The sequence below is a fragment of the Salvelinus namaycush genome, chromosome 1, assembly GCF_016432855.1.
Source record: "Salvelinus namaycush isolate Seneca chromosome 1, SaNama_1.0, whole genome shotgun sequence".
Lineage (NCBI taxonomy): Eukaryota > Metazoa > Chordata > Actinopteri > Salmoniformes > Salmonidae > Salvelinus > Salvelinus namaycush.
In genome coordinates this window covers 52,776,385-52,798,584 of record NC_052307.1, presented here as the reverse complement: position 1 = coordinate 52,798,584, position 22,200 = coordinate 52,776,385, and the positions used below count along the sequence as shown (strand labels likewise).

Sequence of the window (22,200 nt, the reverse complement as noted above, 5' to 3'; positions counted from 1 at the left end):
TTGTGATAATTTTGTTGTTTGCTCTATAACCTGTTCATTCATGTGCCTTGGGACTGTGATATACAGTCAGGTCCATGAGTATTTGGACACAATTTGCATCATTTTGGCTCTGTAAGCCACCACAATGGATTTGAAAGTCAACAATCAAGCTGTGCTTTAAGTGTAGACTTTCATCTTTCATTTAAGGGTTTTGTCAAATGTATTGTATGAACCGTGTAGGAATTACAACCATTTTTATACATAGCCCCCCAATTTTAGGGGCTCAACAGTAATTGAACAAACTAACCTAATCATAAATTAAATAGTGAGTTTTAATACTTGGTTGCAAATCCTTTGCAGTCAATGACTGCAAGAAGTCTGTAATCCATAGACATCGCCAGATGCTGGGTTTCTTCCCTGGTGATGCTCAGCCTGGCCTTTACTGCAGCTGTCTTCAGTTCAAATCAAATTAATAATCTGTTATTCTTATCTCTTACTTTGTTATTCAGAGCCCCATGAAATGACACCATATATGCATTCTACAGACCCTACTGAGTATTCCCTACAATACTTTTACTGTGCCATCCAGAATAGTTTTTGCTCTTTAAGCCAATATGTATTCCATATACAGTGGGCATTTATTTGAACTTGGAACATGCTCCCACATTTAATGCAAATGTCATTTAAATATAAACAAATATGAATCATTGTTAATGTTTACAGAATAATGTTTCATATATCATGAATCAATGCAGGTTATTGATACTTTTCTACTATGACGTGCGGGACTTATATTTAGAAAATGTTCGATATTCCGTGACCCGGAAATACTTCTTTAAGTGTTGCTGACTAGACGTTGTTGAAGCGTCGTATTAACCGAATCACAAAAATAGAACAAGTAGACGGACATTTCAACCAAAATGTCAAAATTACAGTTGTTGCAAGCGTTTCTCTCTGATCGATTAACAACAGTGGCTGTAGAGATATCCGTGGTAGTGGAAAATGCGTTTGCAGAGTACCAGGATGAGATGTCACGTTCAAAGGAGGAGAATCAACGCCTGCAGAGGCTGCTGGATTCGGTTTTTAATCCCGATCTGAAATTACATAAAGCAGGTAGGCAAGTTTATATGTTTACATTACATTTTTAAATGCGTCATTTAACAGACGCTCTTGTCCAGAGCATTCCTTCTTAGTCATTTAGGCACAATGGAGAGTGTTGGAAGTCAGGGTTGCCAGATCCAGCTAAAAAAACATTGCCCAATGACCACTTAACTTGCCCAAAAGGCCTGAAAACTAGCCCCTTTTTTCCCCCACAGAGTTGCCACATTTATACAATAAACCATTTCCTCATAATGTTATCGAGCCAATTAAGAAGGAATAACGACGTGACTTGGAACTACGTTAGAGGCAAAATTCGGTTTTCATCAAAATAATAATTATTGCGGACTATGACATGATGTAATAAACTAATTTGAATATGTTGCAATAGAAAAGATCATTTGCCCTTATTAAACTCGCCAGATAATTTTACATCAATGGATGTCGATTTAACTTGTTTGACTGCTATGATTAAGCAATAAGGCACGAGGGGGTATGTATATGGCCAATATACCACCGCTAAGACTTATTTAGTGGATACAGCCGTTAGCAGTGGTATATTGGCCATATACCACAAACCCCCAGTGTGCCTTATTGCTATTATAAACTGGTTACCAACATAAAAGTAATTTTTTGTCATACCTAAGGTATATGGTCTGATATACCACGGCTTTCAGCCAATCAGCATGCAGGGCTTGAATCCCTTTTGGCATGTGCATAACTATAGATACATCCGATAGGAGAGTTTGAGTGATGAAAGTTGGACAGAGGATCTCAATCTCTGAGCAAGAAACACTTGGACAAATGTTTTATTTTTTATGTTAGGCTATTTTCTGGCAATTGTGCCTTTTCTGGCAATTGTGCCATTATGTGCCAGATGTTAAGACTACAAACAGTTATTAAAGGACCATTTGAGAGATGCACTTGTCATTTCAATAGGCATAGGCTACAGACTAAAATCTGGGTTTATGATTGTAATTCAACTTTTCTATGGTTTCTTAGCTAGATACAGGTAGCCTAAAGTCACTGAAAGGCCTACATCTGATTTCAGATAGTCTACAGTAGCCTAGGAAAAATGTAGGCAAGATGTAAACTGAACAATTTAGCAGCTTGATTCGTTCAAATTAACAGACTAATTTATTCAACATGAATAGTTTGGCGATTTCGAGGTAAGAAGTGCTTCTGTTGCCCACTAGCCTGCTGAAATAGGATACTGAGGATGGGGTTGTAATTTCAATCACTAAATTAAATATTCATAATATGCGTATGAACTGAATATGCTTGTCAACAACTGCCAGTGTTTATTTTTTACCTCTAGCCTAATCTAATCTAATGCTTTCTAACAACTCATCGGCAATTGCAATAGAGCTTTGATTTAATTCCAATTAAACTTAATTAACTAAACATTTCCATTAATAATTGCATAATAACACAAGGCTACTACAACAATACACTGAAGTTATCGGCTATATATTAAATTCATTTTTTGCCAGCTCCAGGTAGGCTACACAAGTGGCACAAATTGATATGAAATGATTCCAGTAATTTTTAGAGATGATGGCGCCAACAGAGATGGTCGCCTCACTTCAGGTCCTTACAAAACTATGTAGTTATTCCTTTTTTTATGTACTATTTCTTACATTCTTATCCCAAAAAATCTCAAGTGTTATTACAAACAGCCGGGAAGAACTATTGGATATAAAAGCGTTGTCAACTTACCATCATTACGACCAGGAATACATCTTTCCCGAGGCGGATCCTTTGCTCGGATCTCCACCCTGGACATGCAATCTTATCCCAGAGGCCGACCCAAAACAGCGTGGTCGCCGCAGAAGAGGCAGATGGAGCGGCCTACTGGTCAGACTCAGAAGGCGAGCACACCATCCACCGCTTCCTAGCATATTACTCGCCAATGTTCTAGATAACAAGGTGGACGAAATTAGGGCACGAGTTGCCTTCCAGAGAGACATCAGAGATTGGAACGTTCTCTGTTTCACCGAAACATGGCTCACGTTGTCAGAGTCGGTTCAGCCACCTGGTTTCTTCACACATCGCGCCGACAGAAACAAACATCTCTCTGGTAAGAAGAAGGGCGGGGGTGTATGCCTTATGATTAACGACTCATGGTGTAATCACAACAACATACAGGAACTCAAGTCATTTTTTGTTCACCGGACCTAGAATTCCTTACAATCAAATGCCGACTGCATTATCTTCCAAGAGAATTCTCTTCAATTATAGTCACAGCCGTGTATATCTCCCCCCCCCCAAGCAGATACCTTGTGGGCCCTGAAAGAACTTCACTGGACTCTATGTAAACTGGAAACCATACATCCCGAGGCTGCATTTATTGTAGCTGGGGATTTTAACAAAGCTAACTTAAGATCAATACTCCCTAAATTCAGCATGTCGAATGTGCGACACGAGCTGGCAGAATTCTTGATCATTGCTACTCAAACTTCCGCGATGCATACCAAAGCCCTCCTGCTGCAATTGCCTTTGGAAAATCTGACCATGAATCCATTTTGTTGCTCCGAGCCTATAGACAGAAACTTAAACAGGAAACGCCCATGCTCAGATCAATACAACGCTGGTCTGACCAATCGTATTCCACGCTTCAAGATTGAGCGAGTTTATTAGCAAGTGCATCGGAGATGTCGTACCCGCTGTGACTATTAAAACCTTCCCTAACCAGAAACCTTGGATTAATGGCAGCATTCGCGCAAAACTGAAAGCGCGAACCACCGCCTTTAGTCATGGCAAGGCGACCGGAAACATGACCGAATACAAACAGTGCTGCTATTCCCTCCGCAAGGCAATCAAACAAGCGTCAGTATAGAGACAAAGTACAGTAGCAATTAAATGGCTCAAGCACGAGACGTATGTGGCAGGGTCTACAGTCAATCACGGATTACAAAAAGAAAATCAGCCCCGTCACGGACATTGACGTCTTGCTTCCAGACAAATTAAACAACTTCTTTGCTCGCTTTGAGGACAATACAGTGCCACTGACACGGCCTGCTACCAAAGCCTGTGGGCTCTCCTTCCCTGTGGACAACGTGAGTAAAACATTTAAACGTGTTAACCCTTGCAGGGCTGCCGGCCCAGACGGCATCCCTAGCCGCGTCCTTAGAGCATGCGCAGACCAGCTGGCTGGTGTGTTTACGGACATATTCAACCAATCCCTATCCCAGTCTGTTGTCCCCACATGCTTCAAGATGGCCACCATTGTTCCTGTTCCCAAGAAAGCTAAGGTAACTGAACTAAATTACTATCGCCCCATTGCACTCACTTCTGTCATCATGAAGTGCTTTGAGAGACTAGTCAAGGATCATATCACCACCACCCTACCTGATACCCTAGACCCACTCCAATTTGCTTACCGTCCCAATAGGTCCACTGACAATGCAATCGCCATCACACTGCACACTGCCCTATCCCATATGGACAAGAGGAATACCTATGCAAGAATGCTGTTCATTGACTACAGCTCAGCATTTAACACCATAGTACCCTCCAAACTCATCATTAAGCTCGAGACCCTGGGTCTCGACCCCGCCCTATGCAACTGGGTCCTGGAGTTTGACGGGCCTCCCCCAGGTGGTGAAGGTAGGAAACAACATCTCCACCCCGCTGATCCTCAACACTGGGGCCCCACAACGGGTGCGTTCTCAGCCATCTCCTGTACTCCCTGTTCACCCACGACTGCGTGGCAATGCACGCTTCCAACTCAATTATCAAGTTTGTAGACTACACTACAGTGGTAGGCCTGATTACCAACAACGACGAGACGGCCTACAGGGAGGAGGTGAGAGCCCACGGAGTGTGGTGTCAGGAAAATAACCTCTCACTCAACGTCACCAAAACAAAGGAGATGATCGTGGACTACAGGAAACAGCAGAGGGAGCACCCCCCTATCCACATCGATGGGACAGTAGTTAAGGTGGAAAGTTTAAATTTCCTCTGCGTACACATCACGGACAAACTGAAATAGTCCACCCACACAGACAGCGTGGTGAAGAAGGCGCAACAGCGCCTCTTCAACCTCAGGTAGATGAAATCTAAAACACTCACAAACTTTTACAGATGCACAATCGAGAGCATCCTGTCGGGCTGTATCACCGGCTGGTACAGCAATTGCACCGCCCTGAACCACAAGGCTCTCCAGAGGGTAGTGCAGTCTGCACAATGCATCACCGGGGGCAAACTACCTGCCCTCCAGGACACTTACAGCACCCGATGTCACAGGAAGGCCAAAAATATCAAGGACAGCATCCACCCGGGCCACTGCCTGTTCACCCCGCTATCATCCAGAAGGCGAGGTCAGTACAGGTGCATCAAAGCTGGGAACGAGAGACTGAAAAACAGCTTCTATCTCAAGGCCATCAGACTGTTTAACAGCCATCACTACATAGAGAGGCTGCTGCCAACATACAGACTCAAATCTCTGGCCACTTAAATTAATGGACTTAATAAAGGTATCACTAGTAACTTTAAATAACGGCACTTTAATAATGTTTACATATCCTACATTACTCATCTCCTATGTACAGTTGTGGCCAAAAGTTTTGAGAATGACACAAATATTAATTTTCACAAAGTCTGCTGCCTCAGTTTGTATGATGGTAATTTGCATATACTCCAGAATGTTATGAAGAGTGATCAGATGAATTGCAAAGTGCCTCTCTGCCATGCAAATGAACTGAATCCCCCAAAAACATTTCCACTGCATTTCAGCCCTGCCACAAAAGGACCAGCTGACATCATGTCAGTGATTCTCTCGTTAACACAGGTGTGAGTGTTGACGAGGACAAGGCTGGAGATCACTCTGTCATGCTGATTGAGTTCGAATAACAGACTGGAAGCTTCAAAAGGAGGGTGGTGCTTGGAATCATTGTTCTTCCTCTGTCAATCATGGTTACCTGCAAGGAAACATGTGCCGTCATCATTGCTTTGCACAAAAAGGGCTTCACAGGCAAGGATATTGCTGCCAGTAAGATTGCACCTAAATCAACCATTTATCGGATCATCAAGAACTTCAAGGAGAGCGGTTCAATTGTTGTGAAGAAGGCTTCAGGGCGTCCAAGAAAGTCCAGCAAGTGCCAGCACCGTCTCCTAAAGTTGATGCAGCTGCGGGATCGGGGCACCACCAGTACAGAGCTTGCTCAGGAATGGCAGCAGGCTGGTGTGAGTGCATCTGCACGCACAGCGGGGCCAAGACTTTTGGAGGATGGCCTGGTGTCAAGAAGGGCAGCAAAGAAGCCACTTCTCTCCAGGAAAAACATCAGGGACATACTGATATTCTGCAAAAGGTACAGGGATTGGACTGCTGAGGACTGGGGTAAAGTAATTTTCTCTGATGAATTCCCTTTCCGATTGTTTGGGGCATCCTGAAAAAAGCTTGTCCGGAGAAGACAAGGTGAGCGCTACCATCAGTCCTGTGTCATGCCAACAGTAAAGCATCCTGAGACCATTCATGTGTGGGGTTGCTTCTCAGCCAAGGGAGTGGGCTCACTCACATTTTTGCCTAAGAACACAGCCATGAATAAAGAATGGTACCAACACATCCTCCGAGAGCAACTTCTCCCAACCATCCAGGAACAGTTTGGTGACGAACAATGCCCTTTCCAGCATGATGGAGCACCTTGCCATAAGGCAAAAGTGATAACTAAGTGGCTCGGGGAACAAAACATCAATTATTTTGGGTCCATGGCCAGGAAACTCCCCAGACCTTTATCCAATTGAACTTGTGGTCAATTCTCAAACAAAACAAAAACCCACAAATTCTGACAAACTCCAAGCATTGATTATGCAAGAATGGCTGCCATCAGTCAGGATGTGGCCTAGAAGTTAATTGACAGCATGCCAGAGCGGATTGCAGAGGTCTTGAAAAAGAAGGGTCAACACTGCAAATATTGACTCTTTGCATCAACTTCATGTAATTGTCAGTAACAGCCTTTGACACTTATGAAATGCTTGTAATTATACTTCAGTATTCCATAGTAACATCTGACAAGAATATCTAAAGACACTGAAGCAGCAAACTTTGTGGAAATTAATATGTCATTCTCAAGACTTTTGGCCACGACTGTATATACTGTATTCTATACCATCTACTGCATCTTGCCTATGCCGCACGCCATCGCTCATCCATACATTTATATGTACAGTTGAAGTCGGAAGTTTACATACACCTTAGTCAAATACATTTAAACTCCGTTTTTCACAATTCCTGACATTTAATTCTAGTTAAAATGTCCTGTCTTAGGTCGATTAGTTTCACCACTTTATTTTAAGAATGTGAAATGTCAGAATAATAGTAGAGAGAATGATTTATTTCAGCTTTTATTTCTTTCATCACATTCCCAGTGGGTCAGAAGTTTACATACACTCAATTAGTATTTGGTAGCATTGGCTTTACATTGTTTAACTTGGGCCAAACGTTTCGGGTAGCCTTCCACAAGCTTCCCACAATAAGTTGGGTGAATTTTGGCCCGTTCCTCCTGACAGAGCTGGTGTAACTGAGTCAGGTTTGTAGGCCTCCTTGCTCGCACACACTTTTTCAGTTCTGCCCATACATTTTCTATAGGATTGAGGTCAGGGCTTTGTGATGGCAATTCCAATACTTTGTTGTCCTTAAGCCATTTTGCCACAACTTTGGAAGTATGCTTGGGGTCATTGTCCATTTGGAAGACCCATTTGAGACCAAGCTTTAACTTCCTGACTGATGTCTTGAGATGTTGCTTCAATATGTCCACATAATTTTCCGTCCACATAGTTTTCCTACCTCATGATGCCATCTATTTTGTGAAGGGCACCAGTCCCTCCTGCAGCAAAGAACCCCCACAACATGATACTGCCACCCCCGTGCTTCATGGTTGGGATGGTGTTCTTCGGTTTGCAAGCCTCCCCCTTTTTCCTCCAAACGTAACGATGGTCATTATGGCCAAACAGTTCTATTTTTGTTTCATCAGACCAGAGGACATTTCTCCAAAAAGTATGATCTTTGTCCCCATGTACAGTTGCAAACCATAGTCTGGCTTTTTTAATGGCGTTTTGGAGCAGTGGCTTCTTCCTTGCTGAGCGGCCTTTCAGGTAATGTTGATATAGGACTTGTTTTACTGTGGATATAGATACTTTTGTACCTGTTTCCTCCAGCATCTTCACAAGGTCCTTTGCTGTTGTTCTGGGATTGATTTTCACTTTTCACACCAAAGTACGTTCATCTCTAGGAGACAGAACACGTCTCCTTCCTGAGCGGTATGACGACTGCGTGGTCCCATGGTGTTTATACTTGCGTACTATTGTTTGTACAGATGACGTGGTACCTTCAGGCGTTTGGAAATTGATCCCAAGGATGAACCAGACTTGTGGAGGTATACAATTGTTTTCTGAGGTCTTGGCTGATTTCTTTTGATTTTCCCATGATGTCAAGTAAACAGGCACTGAGTTTGAAGGTAAGCCTTGAAGTACATCCACAGGTACACCTCCAATGGACTCAAATGATGTCAATTAGCCTATCAGAAGCTTCTAAAGCCATGACATCATTTTCTGGAATTTCCAAGCTGTTTAAAGGCACAGTCAACTTAGTGTATGTAAACTTCTGACCCACTGGAATTGTGATACAGTGAATTATAAGTGAAATAATCTGTCTGTAAACAATTGTTGGATAAATTACTTGTGTCATGCACAAAGTAGATGTCCTAACCGACTTGCCAAAACTATAGTTTGTTAACAAAAAATTTGTGGAGTGGTTGAAAAACAAGTTTTAATGACTAAACCTAAGTGTATGTAAACTTCCAACTTCACGTGTACATATTCTATTTATCCCTTTACATTTGTGTGTATAAGGTAGTTGTGAATTTGTTAGATTACTTGTTAGTTATTACTGCATATAGTCGGAACTAGAAGCACAAGCATTTCGCTACACTCGCATTAACATCTGCTAACCATGTGTATGTGACCAATAAAATTTGATTTCAGCATATGTATTGTATCAAATGGTAGCATATAAAGTAATAGGCTACTGGGTGCAAAACTATGAACATGGCAACCCTGGTGGAAGTTAGCCCAAGAATGTACTCTTAAGGAGTGTAAGGGACTGAGGTAAAATTTGTTTTATATTGGATATTCGGTGCTCTCGTCAATAGCTATTGAACCAAGTATGCCATGACTATGAAGATGGTGTATTCTGAAACAGAGTTGATGGAGAACAAACCACACCTTTAAAAAATGTGGGATTTCAATCTTCAATTAGCTCTTACACAACGCGTGTGCAGGCTGTCTTACGGACATGACATCACGTCACGCATTGGGTTTGTCCATCCTCCCTTGATTCAGAATATATCGTTCTCATTGTCATGGCACGCTTTGTGTACGAGCTATTGAAGATTGAAAGCCGGGAAAGTTTTTACATTTGAATCGGTCTTACACAATGCGGGTGCAGGCTGTGTTACGGACGTGATGTCACGCATTGATACTGACCCAAATATGTTTGATTTCAGAGTCTGGATTGTGTTTTAGATATCCATTTGGAATTAATTGATGTCTTTTTATTTATTACTATCATTTAAATCATTTAAACTATTGATGATTGAAACCCGAAAACAAGCCATACATTTTTGCCCAACCCTCCCCCGATTCAGAGTGCAAGTGTATGTAAACCTCCGACTTCAACTGTGTTGAAATATATATATATTTCTCTTTTTAATCTAATCTTTAACTCTGCATTGTTGGAAATGGATCCGTAAGCATTGGTAGTCTACACCTGTAGGATGTGATAAATACAATTTGATTTGAAAAATATGATTTGATGGCATGGTTGCATGGACGCACGGTCAAACGACTGTGTGGCTGCCATTCCTGTCACTCCCAATTGGCCTTGGAGCCTATAGGCCTTTTAACTGTTTAGTGGCAATTACACATGCAACAGAAATTAATTATGAATTTGAAACATAAAATGATTGAATAAACTCTTTGGCTCCTACATCATCAGGCATATCTACGCTATGTGGGTGATGCTAACATTAGCTAATAAATCATGTGTCGATTTTTCTTGAAATAATCATTATTTCCTATCTTTCTTTCCAGACCCCCTGCAGCTCACTCTCACCGTCTCTGAAGACGAGGTTCCCTCTGACCAGCAGCACTCGGAGCAGGTTTGGAGTGATCAAGAGGACACAGAGTTCTTCATTCCCTGTGTGGAAAGTGACAGTGACCAGGGCTCACACCTTTACCAAACTGGGAAGAACAGCAAGAGGGACTCCCTATCCACAATTGTAGCAGAACAGATACAAACAAAACCTGATGGAGAGGATGACGGAATATCCGAATCAACCAGTTATGCTCCCCTCACACAGTTAAAGCCTCTAAAAATCAAGAGAACACGGTTAAAGAAAGGACAAAGCTCTTACATCTGCGCTGAGGTCAAGACAACCAGTGAGCTGATAGAGCCACTGAGGGATCACACGGGGAAGAGGTCCTACAGTTGTACTGAATGCACAGCAACCTATGACAGACCGTGTCATTTGAAAACACACAAGAGAACTCACACCGGTGAGAAACCATTTGAGTGCAAAGACTGTGGTAAATGCTTCAACCGCAAGTATTGCCTGCACGTGCATATGTTAACACACACACGGGAGAAACCGTACTGCTGCCATTATTGTGGCAAATGCTTCGCTCTAAACACAAGGCTAATAGATCATCTGAGGATACACACAGGGGAGAAACCGTACAAGTGCCCTTTCTGTGCCAGATGCTTTACATTTCTATCTCACTTAAGTCGTCACAAGAAGCTCCATACAGGAGAGAGGCCATTTCAATGCAATGTATGTGGGAAATGCTACACACGGAAGGAGCACCTGACAGACCATATGAGATCCCACACTGGAACAAAACCATACAGCTGTAAGCAATGTGGAAAATGCTACAAACTGCAGGGAAACCTGAGATCGCATATGGCGAGTCACACAGGGGGGAAATCATGCAAGTGCCCTGTGTGTGGACTAGGTGTTATAAATCTTAATCGCCACATGCAAGTTCATGCAGGAGAGAAACCGCATCAATGCCAAGATTGTGGGAAGTGCTTTAACCGAAAGGAAAAACTGACAGAGCACTTAAGGACTCACACAGGAGAGAAACCGTATCGATGTCATGATTGTGGTGAATGCTTTAGGCTCAATGTAACCCTGAAGAAACACATGATGACGCACACTGCTGCGGCAAGTACTTCTCCATGAAAGAAGATATGGGAACTTAAGAGGACACACACAGGGACAAATCTGTTCACTGCTCAGTGCATTGCATGTTTCAGCAATATTGTTCAGATTGAATTTGAACAATGTTTCAGTCAGAAGGGTACAAAAGCTGAAAAACATACGCACATCCAGTCAGAAGGGTACCTTGAACTGTGACGTGGTTTTAAACAGGACAGAAACTGTATAGGTGCAATGATTCTGGTCAATGCCCAAATCAAAAGACATGCTTGGGGGGAAAAATGGAAAAAACATTTACTGTGCATTTTTGATGCATTTGAAGAACACAACACCACAGTATGTGAAAAAAGATCAATCTTGAAAGAGGTTTGTGAGGTGCAAATTAACAGTATATGTCGAAAATAAAGATTTGACCTCGTAGCTATTATGATTTTAAATTATTTACAGTGACAAAAATATAAACGCAACATATTTCATGAGCTGGAAAAAAAGAGCCCCGAATTTTTCCATACACACAAAGCTTATTTCTCTCAAATGTTGTGCACAAATTTGTTTACATCCCTGTTAGTGAGCATTTCTCCTTTGCCTAGGTAGTCCCTCCACTTGATAGGTGTGGCATATCAAGAAGCTTATTAAACAGGATGATCATTACCTATGTGCAGCTTGTGCTGGGAACAAAAGGCCACACTAAAATGTGCAGTTTTGTCACACAACACAATGCCACAGATGTCTCAAGTTTTGAGGGAGCGTGCAATTGGCATTCTGACTGCAGGAATGTCCACCAGATTTGTTGCCAGAGTATTGAATGTTTATTTCTCTCCTATAAGCTGCCTCCAACGTCGTTTTTGAGAATTTAGCAGGAAGTCCAACCGGCCTCATAACTGCAGACCACGTGTAACCACGCCAGCCCAGGACCTCCACATCCGGCTTCTTCACCTGCGGGATCTTCTGAGACCAGCCACCCGGACAGCTGTTGAAACTGAGGAGTATTTCGGTCTGTGATAAAGCCCTTTTATGGGGAAAAACTCATTCTGATTGGCTGGACCTGGAATCCAAATGGGTGGGCCTATGCCCCTGCCCACCCATGGTTGCCCATTCATGTGAAATCCATAGAATAGGGCCTAATTCATTCCTTTATATCAACTGTAAATCAGTAAAATCGTTGAAATTGTTGCATGTTGCGTTTATATTTTGTTCAGTATATTATTTCATAATTTCTTGTTAACAATATTAAACTTAGATCTTCACCACCAGTTATACTGTAAATGCTTATGTAAACAATGTTGCCTTTGCTAGGTTTTCCCCCATTTGGAGACCAGACCTTTTAAAAAAATATATATATATGTTTTGAGTTGCAGTGACCTTTTTATTTCATATTATTTGTGTGCCTCATTCTAATTTAGTATGATTTCTTTGGCAGTGACCTTTTATGTAGTATATTTTGTATTCTTTAATTTTCGTACAAGAGCTGAAGAAAATACACACATCACATGTTTTTTTTTTGTTGCAGGTCCTGGAGTTATAGGGGGAACTACCTCATGCACCCAGATGATTTTATTGTTACAACGGATGGATGCCTGATGAGACCTAAGGGTCAAAATGTTGTAACTTCAAAATCACTTGGGAGCATGAACAGCAGTGTGCGCCATTTTGCTTTTATTGTTCACCTCATTCTAATTTTACACGATCTATGGCTTGCTGTGTTTCTCCCTTGTGTTTTCTAATTGATTCATTGCAGACTCCTCCCCCTTGGCTGTGCTCCTTGGAGATGGGAGTTGGCCCAGGCATGCCACAACTGGGCCTGATTTGATTTAAAGAGCTCCCACACAACTGAAAAGGAGCTTTCAGCCCCAGTCTAGGCCTGCTGCTGGAGGGAGAAAACACCCAGTCAGCATAGATACCAGGAGCCAGAGGGGTACCAGAGTCGACAACGCTCTCTACCACACAGATAAATGGCAATCGATCCCTAAGCATGTGACGGTGAGGTCGAATACCTCGAATCAGAATGGATCCCTCCCTCATCCATGTTTTTCTCTCTCCCTCTGTCTACCACTGCTGTTCCGTGGGCTGGGTGCCCACAATGGATGACGGCGCGTGACTACCGACACGCGAACAAACGATGGAATGGGGGTGGCCATCTTGAGGACCTCCAGCAGCATGGATTGTATCTCTGTATTTGCAGGTTCCATCAAGTATAATTTTTGATTTTATGAGACCTTTTTAATGCCACTTGAAATGAAATTTAATACCAATTTTGAGGTCTGCGTGCACCACAAACCTGCTAATATTCCAATATTTTTTTCACGCCGTCACCAATAGAAAGAATGAGTAGGCTAATCGTCTTCTAATATCATAGAAAGGACAAACATCGTGCTGGACTCTACCTTAAAAACTTAAATTGAGTGCTGGATCCTCGTGTGTGTGTATAATCCAAAGATCAGAAATAGGTAAATAAACTTACATTTATATTTGTATTGCCGCACAAACGTTCGGTACGAGCCCATTAGTACATTTGCATAATTGGGCACAACTGGCAATCCCATAGCAGTTCCTTGAACCTAAAGAAACGTTTGAAGACCATTATCTTTAGGTTCAAGGAACTGCTATGGGATTGCCAGTTGTGCCCAATTATGCAAATGTATTTATGGGCTTGTACCGAACGGGGGAAATTGAGTTGGACTTTTTTTTATAAGGTAATAATCTCCTATTCTAAATTCATCAAAGTGTTTATGAGATCGATGACATCTTTTTTTCATTTGGTCAGGTAATGATCTTAAATTGGAGGAATTGTATACATACATGAATTCATTAATGCCATCCATTAAATTACGTTAGTATCCGATTTAAAGAACGTTTCCTTTTTGGAAAGATGGCAATTGCTTGCACACTGAGGTGTATAGAAAATAACCCGGATTGAAATACCTTTCTTCATTTCAACAGTTATCATACTTTTTTTTTTTTTTTTTACCATATAGCCAACTCTTTTGCATTAGGCACATTTGTGACTGTGATTTATCATTCGATGTACATGCCAAATATTTCCGTGAACGATTCAAAACAAGAGGGTATAAAGAGTCATTATTGGACAATTGCCTTTAGAGAGTAAGACGAGCGGAATGCATTATTGCAACCACATCAAAGGAATCCCTCCTCTCTCAGCAACTTTGGTGTCCACCTACAGTCCTATTTCAAGGTCGACCAAGGAAGAGTTTAATTGACATTGGCACATATTACACAGTGACCCCAGCTTTGATAAAGCGTTTGTATCCCCTCCTGAGGTTTTGCTATAGGAGACCCTCAAATTTGAGGGATTGTTTAGTAAACTCATATTGGCCTAAGAAAAAAGCATCCCATTTTATGTGTATCATTCATTCCTTTCTTATCCATCCCCAACCAGGTGAGAGGATAAAGGTTTGAGGTAGAATAACAAGTAACACGAAATACGTTGTATATCTCCTTAAGTGTTCCTGCAACTTTTATGATGTGGATAAGCCCAAATGTGGAGTTAAGACAAGGATATGTGAGCATAAGAGCTCCTTTCGCAACCATGATGAAAAATCACCTGCTGCCAGGCATTTCAAGAGCCGTAATCATGAACTAATTGCCTTACTTTATATGGGTATTGAATTGGTGAAGGCGCCATATAGGGGAGGAGATGGGGATAAATGACTTCTCCAAAGAGAGGTACAGTGCATTCGGAAAGTATTCAGACCCCTTGACTTTTTCCACATTTTGTTTCATTACAGCCTTATTCTAAAATGTATAAAATAGTTTTTTCCCCCTCAATCTACACACAATACCCCATAATGACAAAGCAAACGTTTTTTATACATTTTTCATAAACTTTACTCTGTACCTTGTTGAAGCACCTTTGGCAGCGATTACAGCCTCGAGTCTTCTTGGATATGACGCTACAAGCTTGGCACACCTGTATTTGGGGAGTTTCTCCCATTCCTATCTGCATATCCTCTCGAGCTCTGTCAGGTTGGATGGGGATCATTGCTGCACATGTAACAGATGTAAATCGTACTCTCCTTGCGTTGTGTTTTGTTCAAATAAATCACCCCAGCCAGTGGTCCCAGTTGAGCATGATTTATTTCTGTTGTTAAATAGGAAACAGCACGTTAGTTGTGCAGGTCTTAATGATGTTGATGGCTGTCGATGGTAAAATCTGTAGCATGAAAACAACTGTGTTAGCAGTGGGCTTATGTGACCATTACATCGGTGTATGCTAGCTAATACACTTATTTACTGCAATCATATGCCAAAGCACATCCCAGAAAGCCCCTCAATCCCTAACAGGTACCATATACCCACACATGTATAAATCAGTAATGTACAGCAAACTTGTACACATTGGAAAATAGAAAACCGTATTCAGAACGTGACCTACTCCTTGCATCACATTTTCATACTGGGGAGACCTGACTTTCGCGATCTCCCCTTATCTGCATGCGGGGCCAGTCACAACACGCCTTATTGTCATCAGAGTTGAACCAACCAATAAGAATGATTTGAACATTGAATACACCTTTATTTAGAGGCAAGTGGAAACATAACCAACCTTGTTACACACAGCTATTTTCAAGTCTCTCCAGAGATGTTCGATCGGGTTCAAGTCCGGGCTCTGGCTGGGCCAGCTCTAGGATGAGTCTTGGTGGTTCAGAACTTCTTCCATTTAAGAATGATGGAGGCCACTATGTTGTTGGGGACCTTCAATGTTGCAGACATGTTTTGGTACCCTTCCCCAGATATGTGCCTAGACAAAATCCTGTCTCAGAGCTCTACGGTTTTTTGCTCTGAAATGCACTGTCAGCTGTGGGACTTTATCTAGACAAGTGTGTGCCTTTCCAAATCATGTCCAATCAATTGAATTTACCACAGGTGGACTTCAATCAAGTTGTAGAAACATTTCAAAGATGATCAATGCAAACAGGGTGCACCTGAGCTAAATTTCGAGTCTCATAGCAAAGGGTCTGAATACTTATGTAAATAAGGTATTTCATATATTTTTTACAGTTCCAAAAAACTGTTTCTGCTTAGTCATTATGGGGTATTGTGTGTAGATTTGCTGAGGATTTGTTTTTATTTAATCCAATTTAGAATAAGGCTGTAACGTAATTTTGAAAAAGTCAAGGGGTTTGAATCCTTTCCGAAGGATAGACTGCTTGGGCACTCTTGCCCCAGCAGGCCTTACTGAGGAATTTTCTTGTTCTTTGTAGTAGGTTTTTTGTAGTAGGTTATAAGTAGGCCAAACATTTAGGTAATGGCATGATCATGTATTTGTATTGTGTGTATATCTTTTAATTGATTTTCATGTTTCCCCCCCCAACTCCCTCTCCTGGGATATCTTGATTTGGGCGAATACTGGTATTCTTGTTGTGACATTGATTGCCATTGCCTTGCACGCCGAAGAAGGGCTCATATCAGAACGTTCGTGCACCCATAAACATGCTGTCCTATTTATGTTCTTTTGACTAATATCATAGACTAATATTTGGTGCTAATTCACCAGTTGGAGAAGTGGAAACTCAAAACACATTAGCTAGATCACTACCTCTGAATAGAATTTTCGCTTGCAGTAGCAATGTTTTAATCTAACAGTAAAGTAATCACTAATGTCCTAAACGAACTTTGCTGCCATAGCCGAATACCCAATGAGGCCGTTGTAATCAGCCGATGCACTTGCAATGGCCAATGCTCAAATCCATATCAATATCTCGGTTGTAAAATAGACCTCTGAGAAATAAAAAAATATATACCTGCACAAAGGTGAGAACATACTCTCTCCAACTGTGACAAGTATTACTAAGGATAGATGTGTTTTTCTTAAAGCTATGATGAGAACACGTTTATTTTCTACAGGAGCGCAGTGGGAAAGGGTGTAAAAAGTGGCTCGCTCATTATCACTGCAGCAGGCCCAAGCGAAACAGGCACATGGGCAGGACAGACACTTTCATTAGAGGAATTATGAATCTTGTGCTTTACTGTTTGACCAAATCATTTAATAGCTAAATAGTTGACTAGCTAGCTAACGAGTGAGCTAAATACCCAAACTTCAAGCAATGTTTCGAATTGGCTATCTATTTTGTAGCCTACCTTACTGACTGTGCTCGCTCATCTGTCAACATCTGACTTGCAGTGACACATGCACACACAGAGTCGTAGGCGACATGTGGAGCGCTTTAGCATCTTGAAAATAGGATTTGGGAGGAGAGAGGGAATTGTTGGTGCTTTGGTGTCAACCAAAAAATGTAAACACAAAAACCCATTGCTGTTTCTCGGCTATATGGCACAAAGCAAGTCAATACATGTCTATCTCCCTTAGGGCTCTATTCAGTCTGTATCGCTGAAGACTTACAGATTGCGTGATAGAAATGTAAAGGTCATTTCTGATTGAGCCGACGTGCAGTGTTTAGCATGAACGCAGTCTCTGCTAACATGGGGATATTGGCTTAAAATTTCAATCACACTAACGCTGCACTTCTGCGGTGCGGACTGAACAGAGCCCTGAATTCCTATGATATATCACTCAGGGCATCTGACCACAGTCTTTATCAACAGTCATTTTTTTGTTTTGCTATGATTTACTGTCTGTCGATTTGGGAACAGAGGGGGAGTTTCTTCACCTTTTGGGGACCACTTTTCTATCTGCACTCAAAGGATATTTGTCGCAGGGCTCATTATTAATTGTTCGGTTCCTTTTCGTCTCTCAGCAGAGCAACGTAAGTCATTGATTTGTTCACCTTTGTGTCTGTATAGCCTCTCCCGAGGAGTGCACATGGCACTGTTTAGGCTGTTACATCTGTTAGTGTCAAATGTCTACTAAAAAGCTAATCAGTCTGGCACTTCAATTTAGCAAGCAAATTGCTGTCCATCTGTAATTATTGGGACAGCAGTGGTGATTTTAGCATGTAAATCTTAGTGGGGCAAACTCTACATATATTTTTTTAGATGCATGCCAGGAAAGCCACTACACAACACGAAACATTACATTAATTGTAGTGGCGATCTTAGCATGTAAATCTTGGGGGACAAACTCCCGATTTTTGTTTAGATGCATGCCAGTAAAGCCACAACACTAAACAATACATTAAATGCACTATAATGGTGAGAAACAGTGCCCACAAACTGTTAGGGCCTACATAAAGCTGTCCCAGCAGAAGAGCTTTCTTTTCAGCACCATGGAGTGAATCTTTACCACTGCTACACCTGGCTATCAGTGGAGCCTTGTCTGGCGGTGAAAGAGTTCATTCAGCCTCATTTACTGCCTTTTTAAAAAGTGGTGTTTTTTTGTCTTTTATGTCCCCCCCCAAAAACAATATATACAGTACCAGTCAAAAGTTTGGACACATCTACTTATTCAATGGTTTTTCCTTTATTTTGACTATTTTCTACATTTTAGAATAATAGTGAAGACATTAAAACTATAAAATAACACACATGGAATCATGTTTTAACCAAAAAAAAGTATTAAACAAATAAAACATTTTTTTTTAAAATGTTGATTCTTCAAAGTAGCCACCCTTTGCCTTGATGACACTCTTGGCATTCTGTCAATAAGCTTCACCTGGAATGCTTTTCCAACAGTCTTGAAGGAGTTCCCACATATGCTGAGCACTTGTTGTATGCTTTTCCTTCACCCTGTGGTCCAACTCATCCCAAACCATCTCAATTGGTTTGAGGTTGGGTGATTATGGAGGCCAGGTCATCTGATGCAGCACTCCATCACGCTCCTTCTTGGTTAAATAGCCCGTGCACAGCCTGGAGGTGTGTTGGGTCATTGTCCTGTTGAAAAACAAATGATCGTCCCACTAACAGCAAACCAGATGGGATGGCGTATCGCTGCAGAATGCTGTGGTAGTCGTGCTGGTTAAGTGTGCCTTGAATTCTAAATAAATCATGACAGTGTTACCAGCAAAGCACCCCCATACCTCCTCCTCCATGCTTCACAGTGGGAACCACACACGCGGAGATCATCCGTTCACCTACTCTGCATCTCACAAAGACATGCCAGTTGGAACCAAAAATCAGACCAAAGGACAGATTTACACCGGTCTAATGTCCATTGCTCGTGTTTCTTGGCCCAAGCAAGTCTTCTTCTTGTTGTGACGTGACTATCATTGTGATAACTGCTATTCATTGAATAATTACCTCCTATGTTTATTTATTACTCAATTAAATTAATCATGTAACAATTAATTCATTAGTAATTACGTTTCCTGAATTAACTCAAGAATATATTGATATACCAGTCATCAATCAATAATTTCCTCATATCAGTCTCACTCTGAGTGTTGCATAATCCTTGGATATCTGCACAAACCCTAGCCTAAGTGATGAATCAGCGATACACAAATTGGCTTAATTATTTATGTACTAACTAACTAAACAATCACACATAATTACATAAATACACACACACGGTATAGGTTATATTGATTGCTAACATAATGCAATGAAAAGTCCCTGGCGGACTAACCCGATATGACGGCTTGTTACACAATGGAAAGAGGTGGGGAAAGACAAAGAGTGGGAGAAACAAAGAATACAAGACCAGAAACGCGTAGATGTCTTTCTCTGTTGAAACCACTCTATCCGTCTATGACGAGCAGTTCCATCATGTTGACACAAACTCTGAGCTCACTTGGGCATAGCTATTGACTGGCACAAGTTTTGCAAGTAAAACAATTCTCATTTAGAAGGCTAAAATCACATTTCTCTTTTCACAAATAGTTTCATATTTAATCATAAGTTTTACAACATTTAGATGTAAATCTGATATGTACATTGAAAGATTTTAAAGTTTCCGTCATAACGTCTTTCTGATCATTTTAATGACATCACAAAATAGACAAATTTTCTATAGTCCATCTGTCATAATTCCCAACATTTGGATATTGAAATATATTGTCCCAATGTTCATTGTTTGATGTTTTGGCAGTCTCTCTCTATTGTAACAAAGGGATTTTTAACTTCTCCATACTGATGGGGAAAGAGAGAGAAAGTTTACGACTGGTCGTTAAGTCATAAAACCGTCCCAACTCCCCCAGGAGAGGGGATTCTGGCTATCTTCAAACATTTGCCTAGCCGATGGGTCCTTTTGATCCTCACCAAGGAGAGTCATGACATTCTTATTGGTGTCCTTTAGTAGTGGTTTCTTTGCAGCAATTTGAACATGAAGGCCTGATTCACAGTCTTCTCTGAACAGTTGATCCTGAGATGTGTCTGTTACTTGAACCCAGTGAAGCATTTATTTGGGCTGCAATTTCTTAGGCTGGTAACTCTAATGAACTTATCCTCTGCAACAGAAGTAACTCTGGGTCTTCCGTTCCTGTGGCGGTCCTCATGAGAGCCAGTTTCATCATGGCGCTTGATGGTTTTTGCGACTGCACTTGAAGAAACTTTCAAAGTTCTTGAAACTTTCCGGATTGACTGACCTTCATGTCTTAAAGTAATGATGGACTGTCGTTTCTCTTTGCTTATTTGAGCTGTTTTTGCCATAATATAGACTTGGTCTTTTACAAAATAGTCTATCTTCTGTATACCAACCCTACCATGTCACAACACAACTGATTGCCTCAAATGCATTAAGAAGGAAAGAAATTCAACAAATTAACTTAAGGCACACCTGTTAATTGAAATGCATTCCAGGGGTTCTACCTCATGAATCTGGTAGAGAGAATGCCAAGAGTGTGCAAAGCGGTCATCAAAGCAAAGGGTGGCTACTGAAGAATCTCAAATATAAAACATATTTTGATTTGTTTTAGTTTTTTGGTTAAAACATGATTTCATAGTTTTGATGTCTTCACTATTATTCTACAATGTAGAAAATAGTAAAAATAAAGAAAAACCATTGAATGAGTATGTGTCCAAACTTTTGACTAGTATTGTATATAAAAAAATAATAACTAGCTAGCATCAGCCAAGTTATTTTGTTAACTACCTTGATGTTGCAAGTCCCCTCAGCCTCCAACAGTTTCAAATTTGAACTTAGAAAATTCAGACTGCGACAAGATTAATCTGATGCCTTCTAAACGTAAAATATTATACTGCTCCCTCGATCTCGAGATGCTTGAGAATGCTTACATGCTGACCACACCGCTCGCATTACGTGCACGAGCGTTGCAAAATAAATGTACACATACATGGTATTCAATAATTTCATCCAAACTGCTTGTGCGCTTCAACGAGCGTCTGGTCTAAAATAGAACTTGGTTCTATTTTTGACGCATGAGTCGCTGCAAGTCCCGCCTCTCCCATCTCCTCATTGGTTTTTAGGAGCATATACCCCCATGTGGGTGATTGAAAAATGAACTGAGGTCCACACTCCAGTCCAGTTGGTGGTGGTAATGCACCATAAAGTTGATTGCCAACCGCTATATAAAGTCCAAAGAAGAAGACTGAAGGGAGAGATTACTAGAAACCAACTAGGTTTACCCTTTTATCTGTGGATTAATTGTCAGAGTAGAGGACTTTGTGCATTTCAGGTAAAATAACAACACAAAGTTTATATCTCAGGACAAATTAGCTAGCTAGCTAAATGGCCATGAATGTTTCATGCATTTTGATCTGTCCCCAAATTAATACAGTTGGTTCAGAGTTCGTTTTGATATTTCAACCTGCGTGTCCTGATCGCGTCGGGACAAAATCAACATGTGCACGATGGCATGCGCATGCCCGGTCTAGTCAGCATGTTAGCCAACAGAAGAAAACAAAAAACAAGTGGGAAGTTGAGTAGTCTCAACGAGTATCTATTATGTTGTGACGTGACTATCATTAATGTGATTACTGTTTTTAATCAAATCAATTATGTTTAATTATTATGTGATTTAAATGAATCATGTAACAATTAACTCATTAGTAACTTGGGGCACCACGGGAAAACGTATTTAACGATTTATTA

The 22,200-nt window shown here is 41.1% G+C and overlaps 1 protein-coding gene across 1 annotated transcript; it reads left to right on the top strand.

Annotated features, from left to right (window-relative positions):
- Positions 1-833: 833 nt before the first annotated feature.
- LOC120055759 (zinc finger protein 501-like) lies at positions 834-12,065 on the top strand. Its single transcript, XM_039003711.1, has 2 exons — positions 834-1,092; positions 10,168-12,065. Exons 1-2 carry the CDS (start codon positions 900-902, stop codon positions 11,316-11,318), a joined length of 1,344 nt encoding a protein of 447 aa, XP_038859639.1. The 5' UTR covers positions 834-899; the 3' UTR covers positions 11,319-12,065.
- The last annotated feature ends 10,135 nt before the right edge of the window (positions 12,066-22,200 follow it).

What these genes read in the sequence shown, in the direction of transcription:
- LOC120055759 (XM_039003711.1), top strand. Translation starts at nt 900, where the DNA reads ATGTCAAAATTACAGTTGTTGCAAGCGTTTCTCTCTGATCGATTAACA. An exon ending in TCTGAAATTACATAAAGCAG is followed by an intron (nt 1,093 to 10,167) that starts GTAGGCAAGTTT and finishes CTTTCTTTCCAG; the next exon opens with ACCCCCTGCAGCTCACTCTC.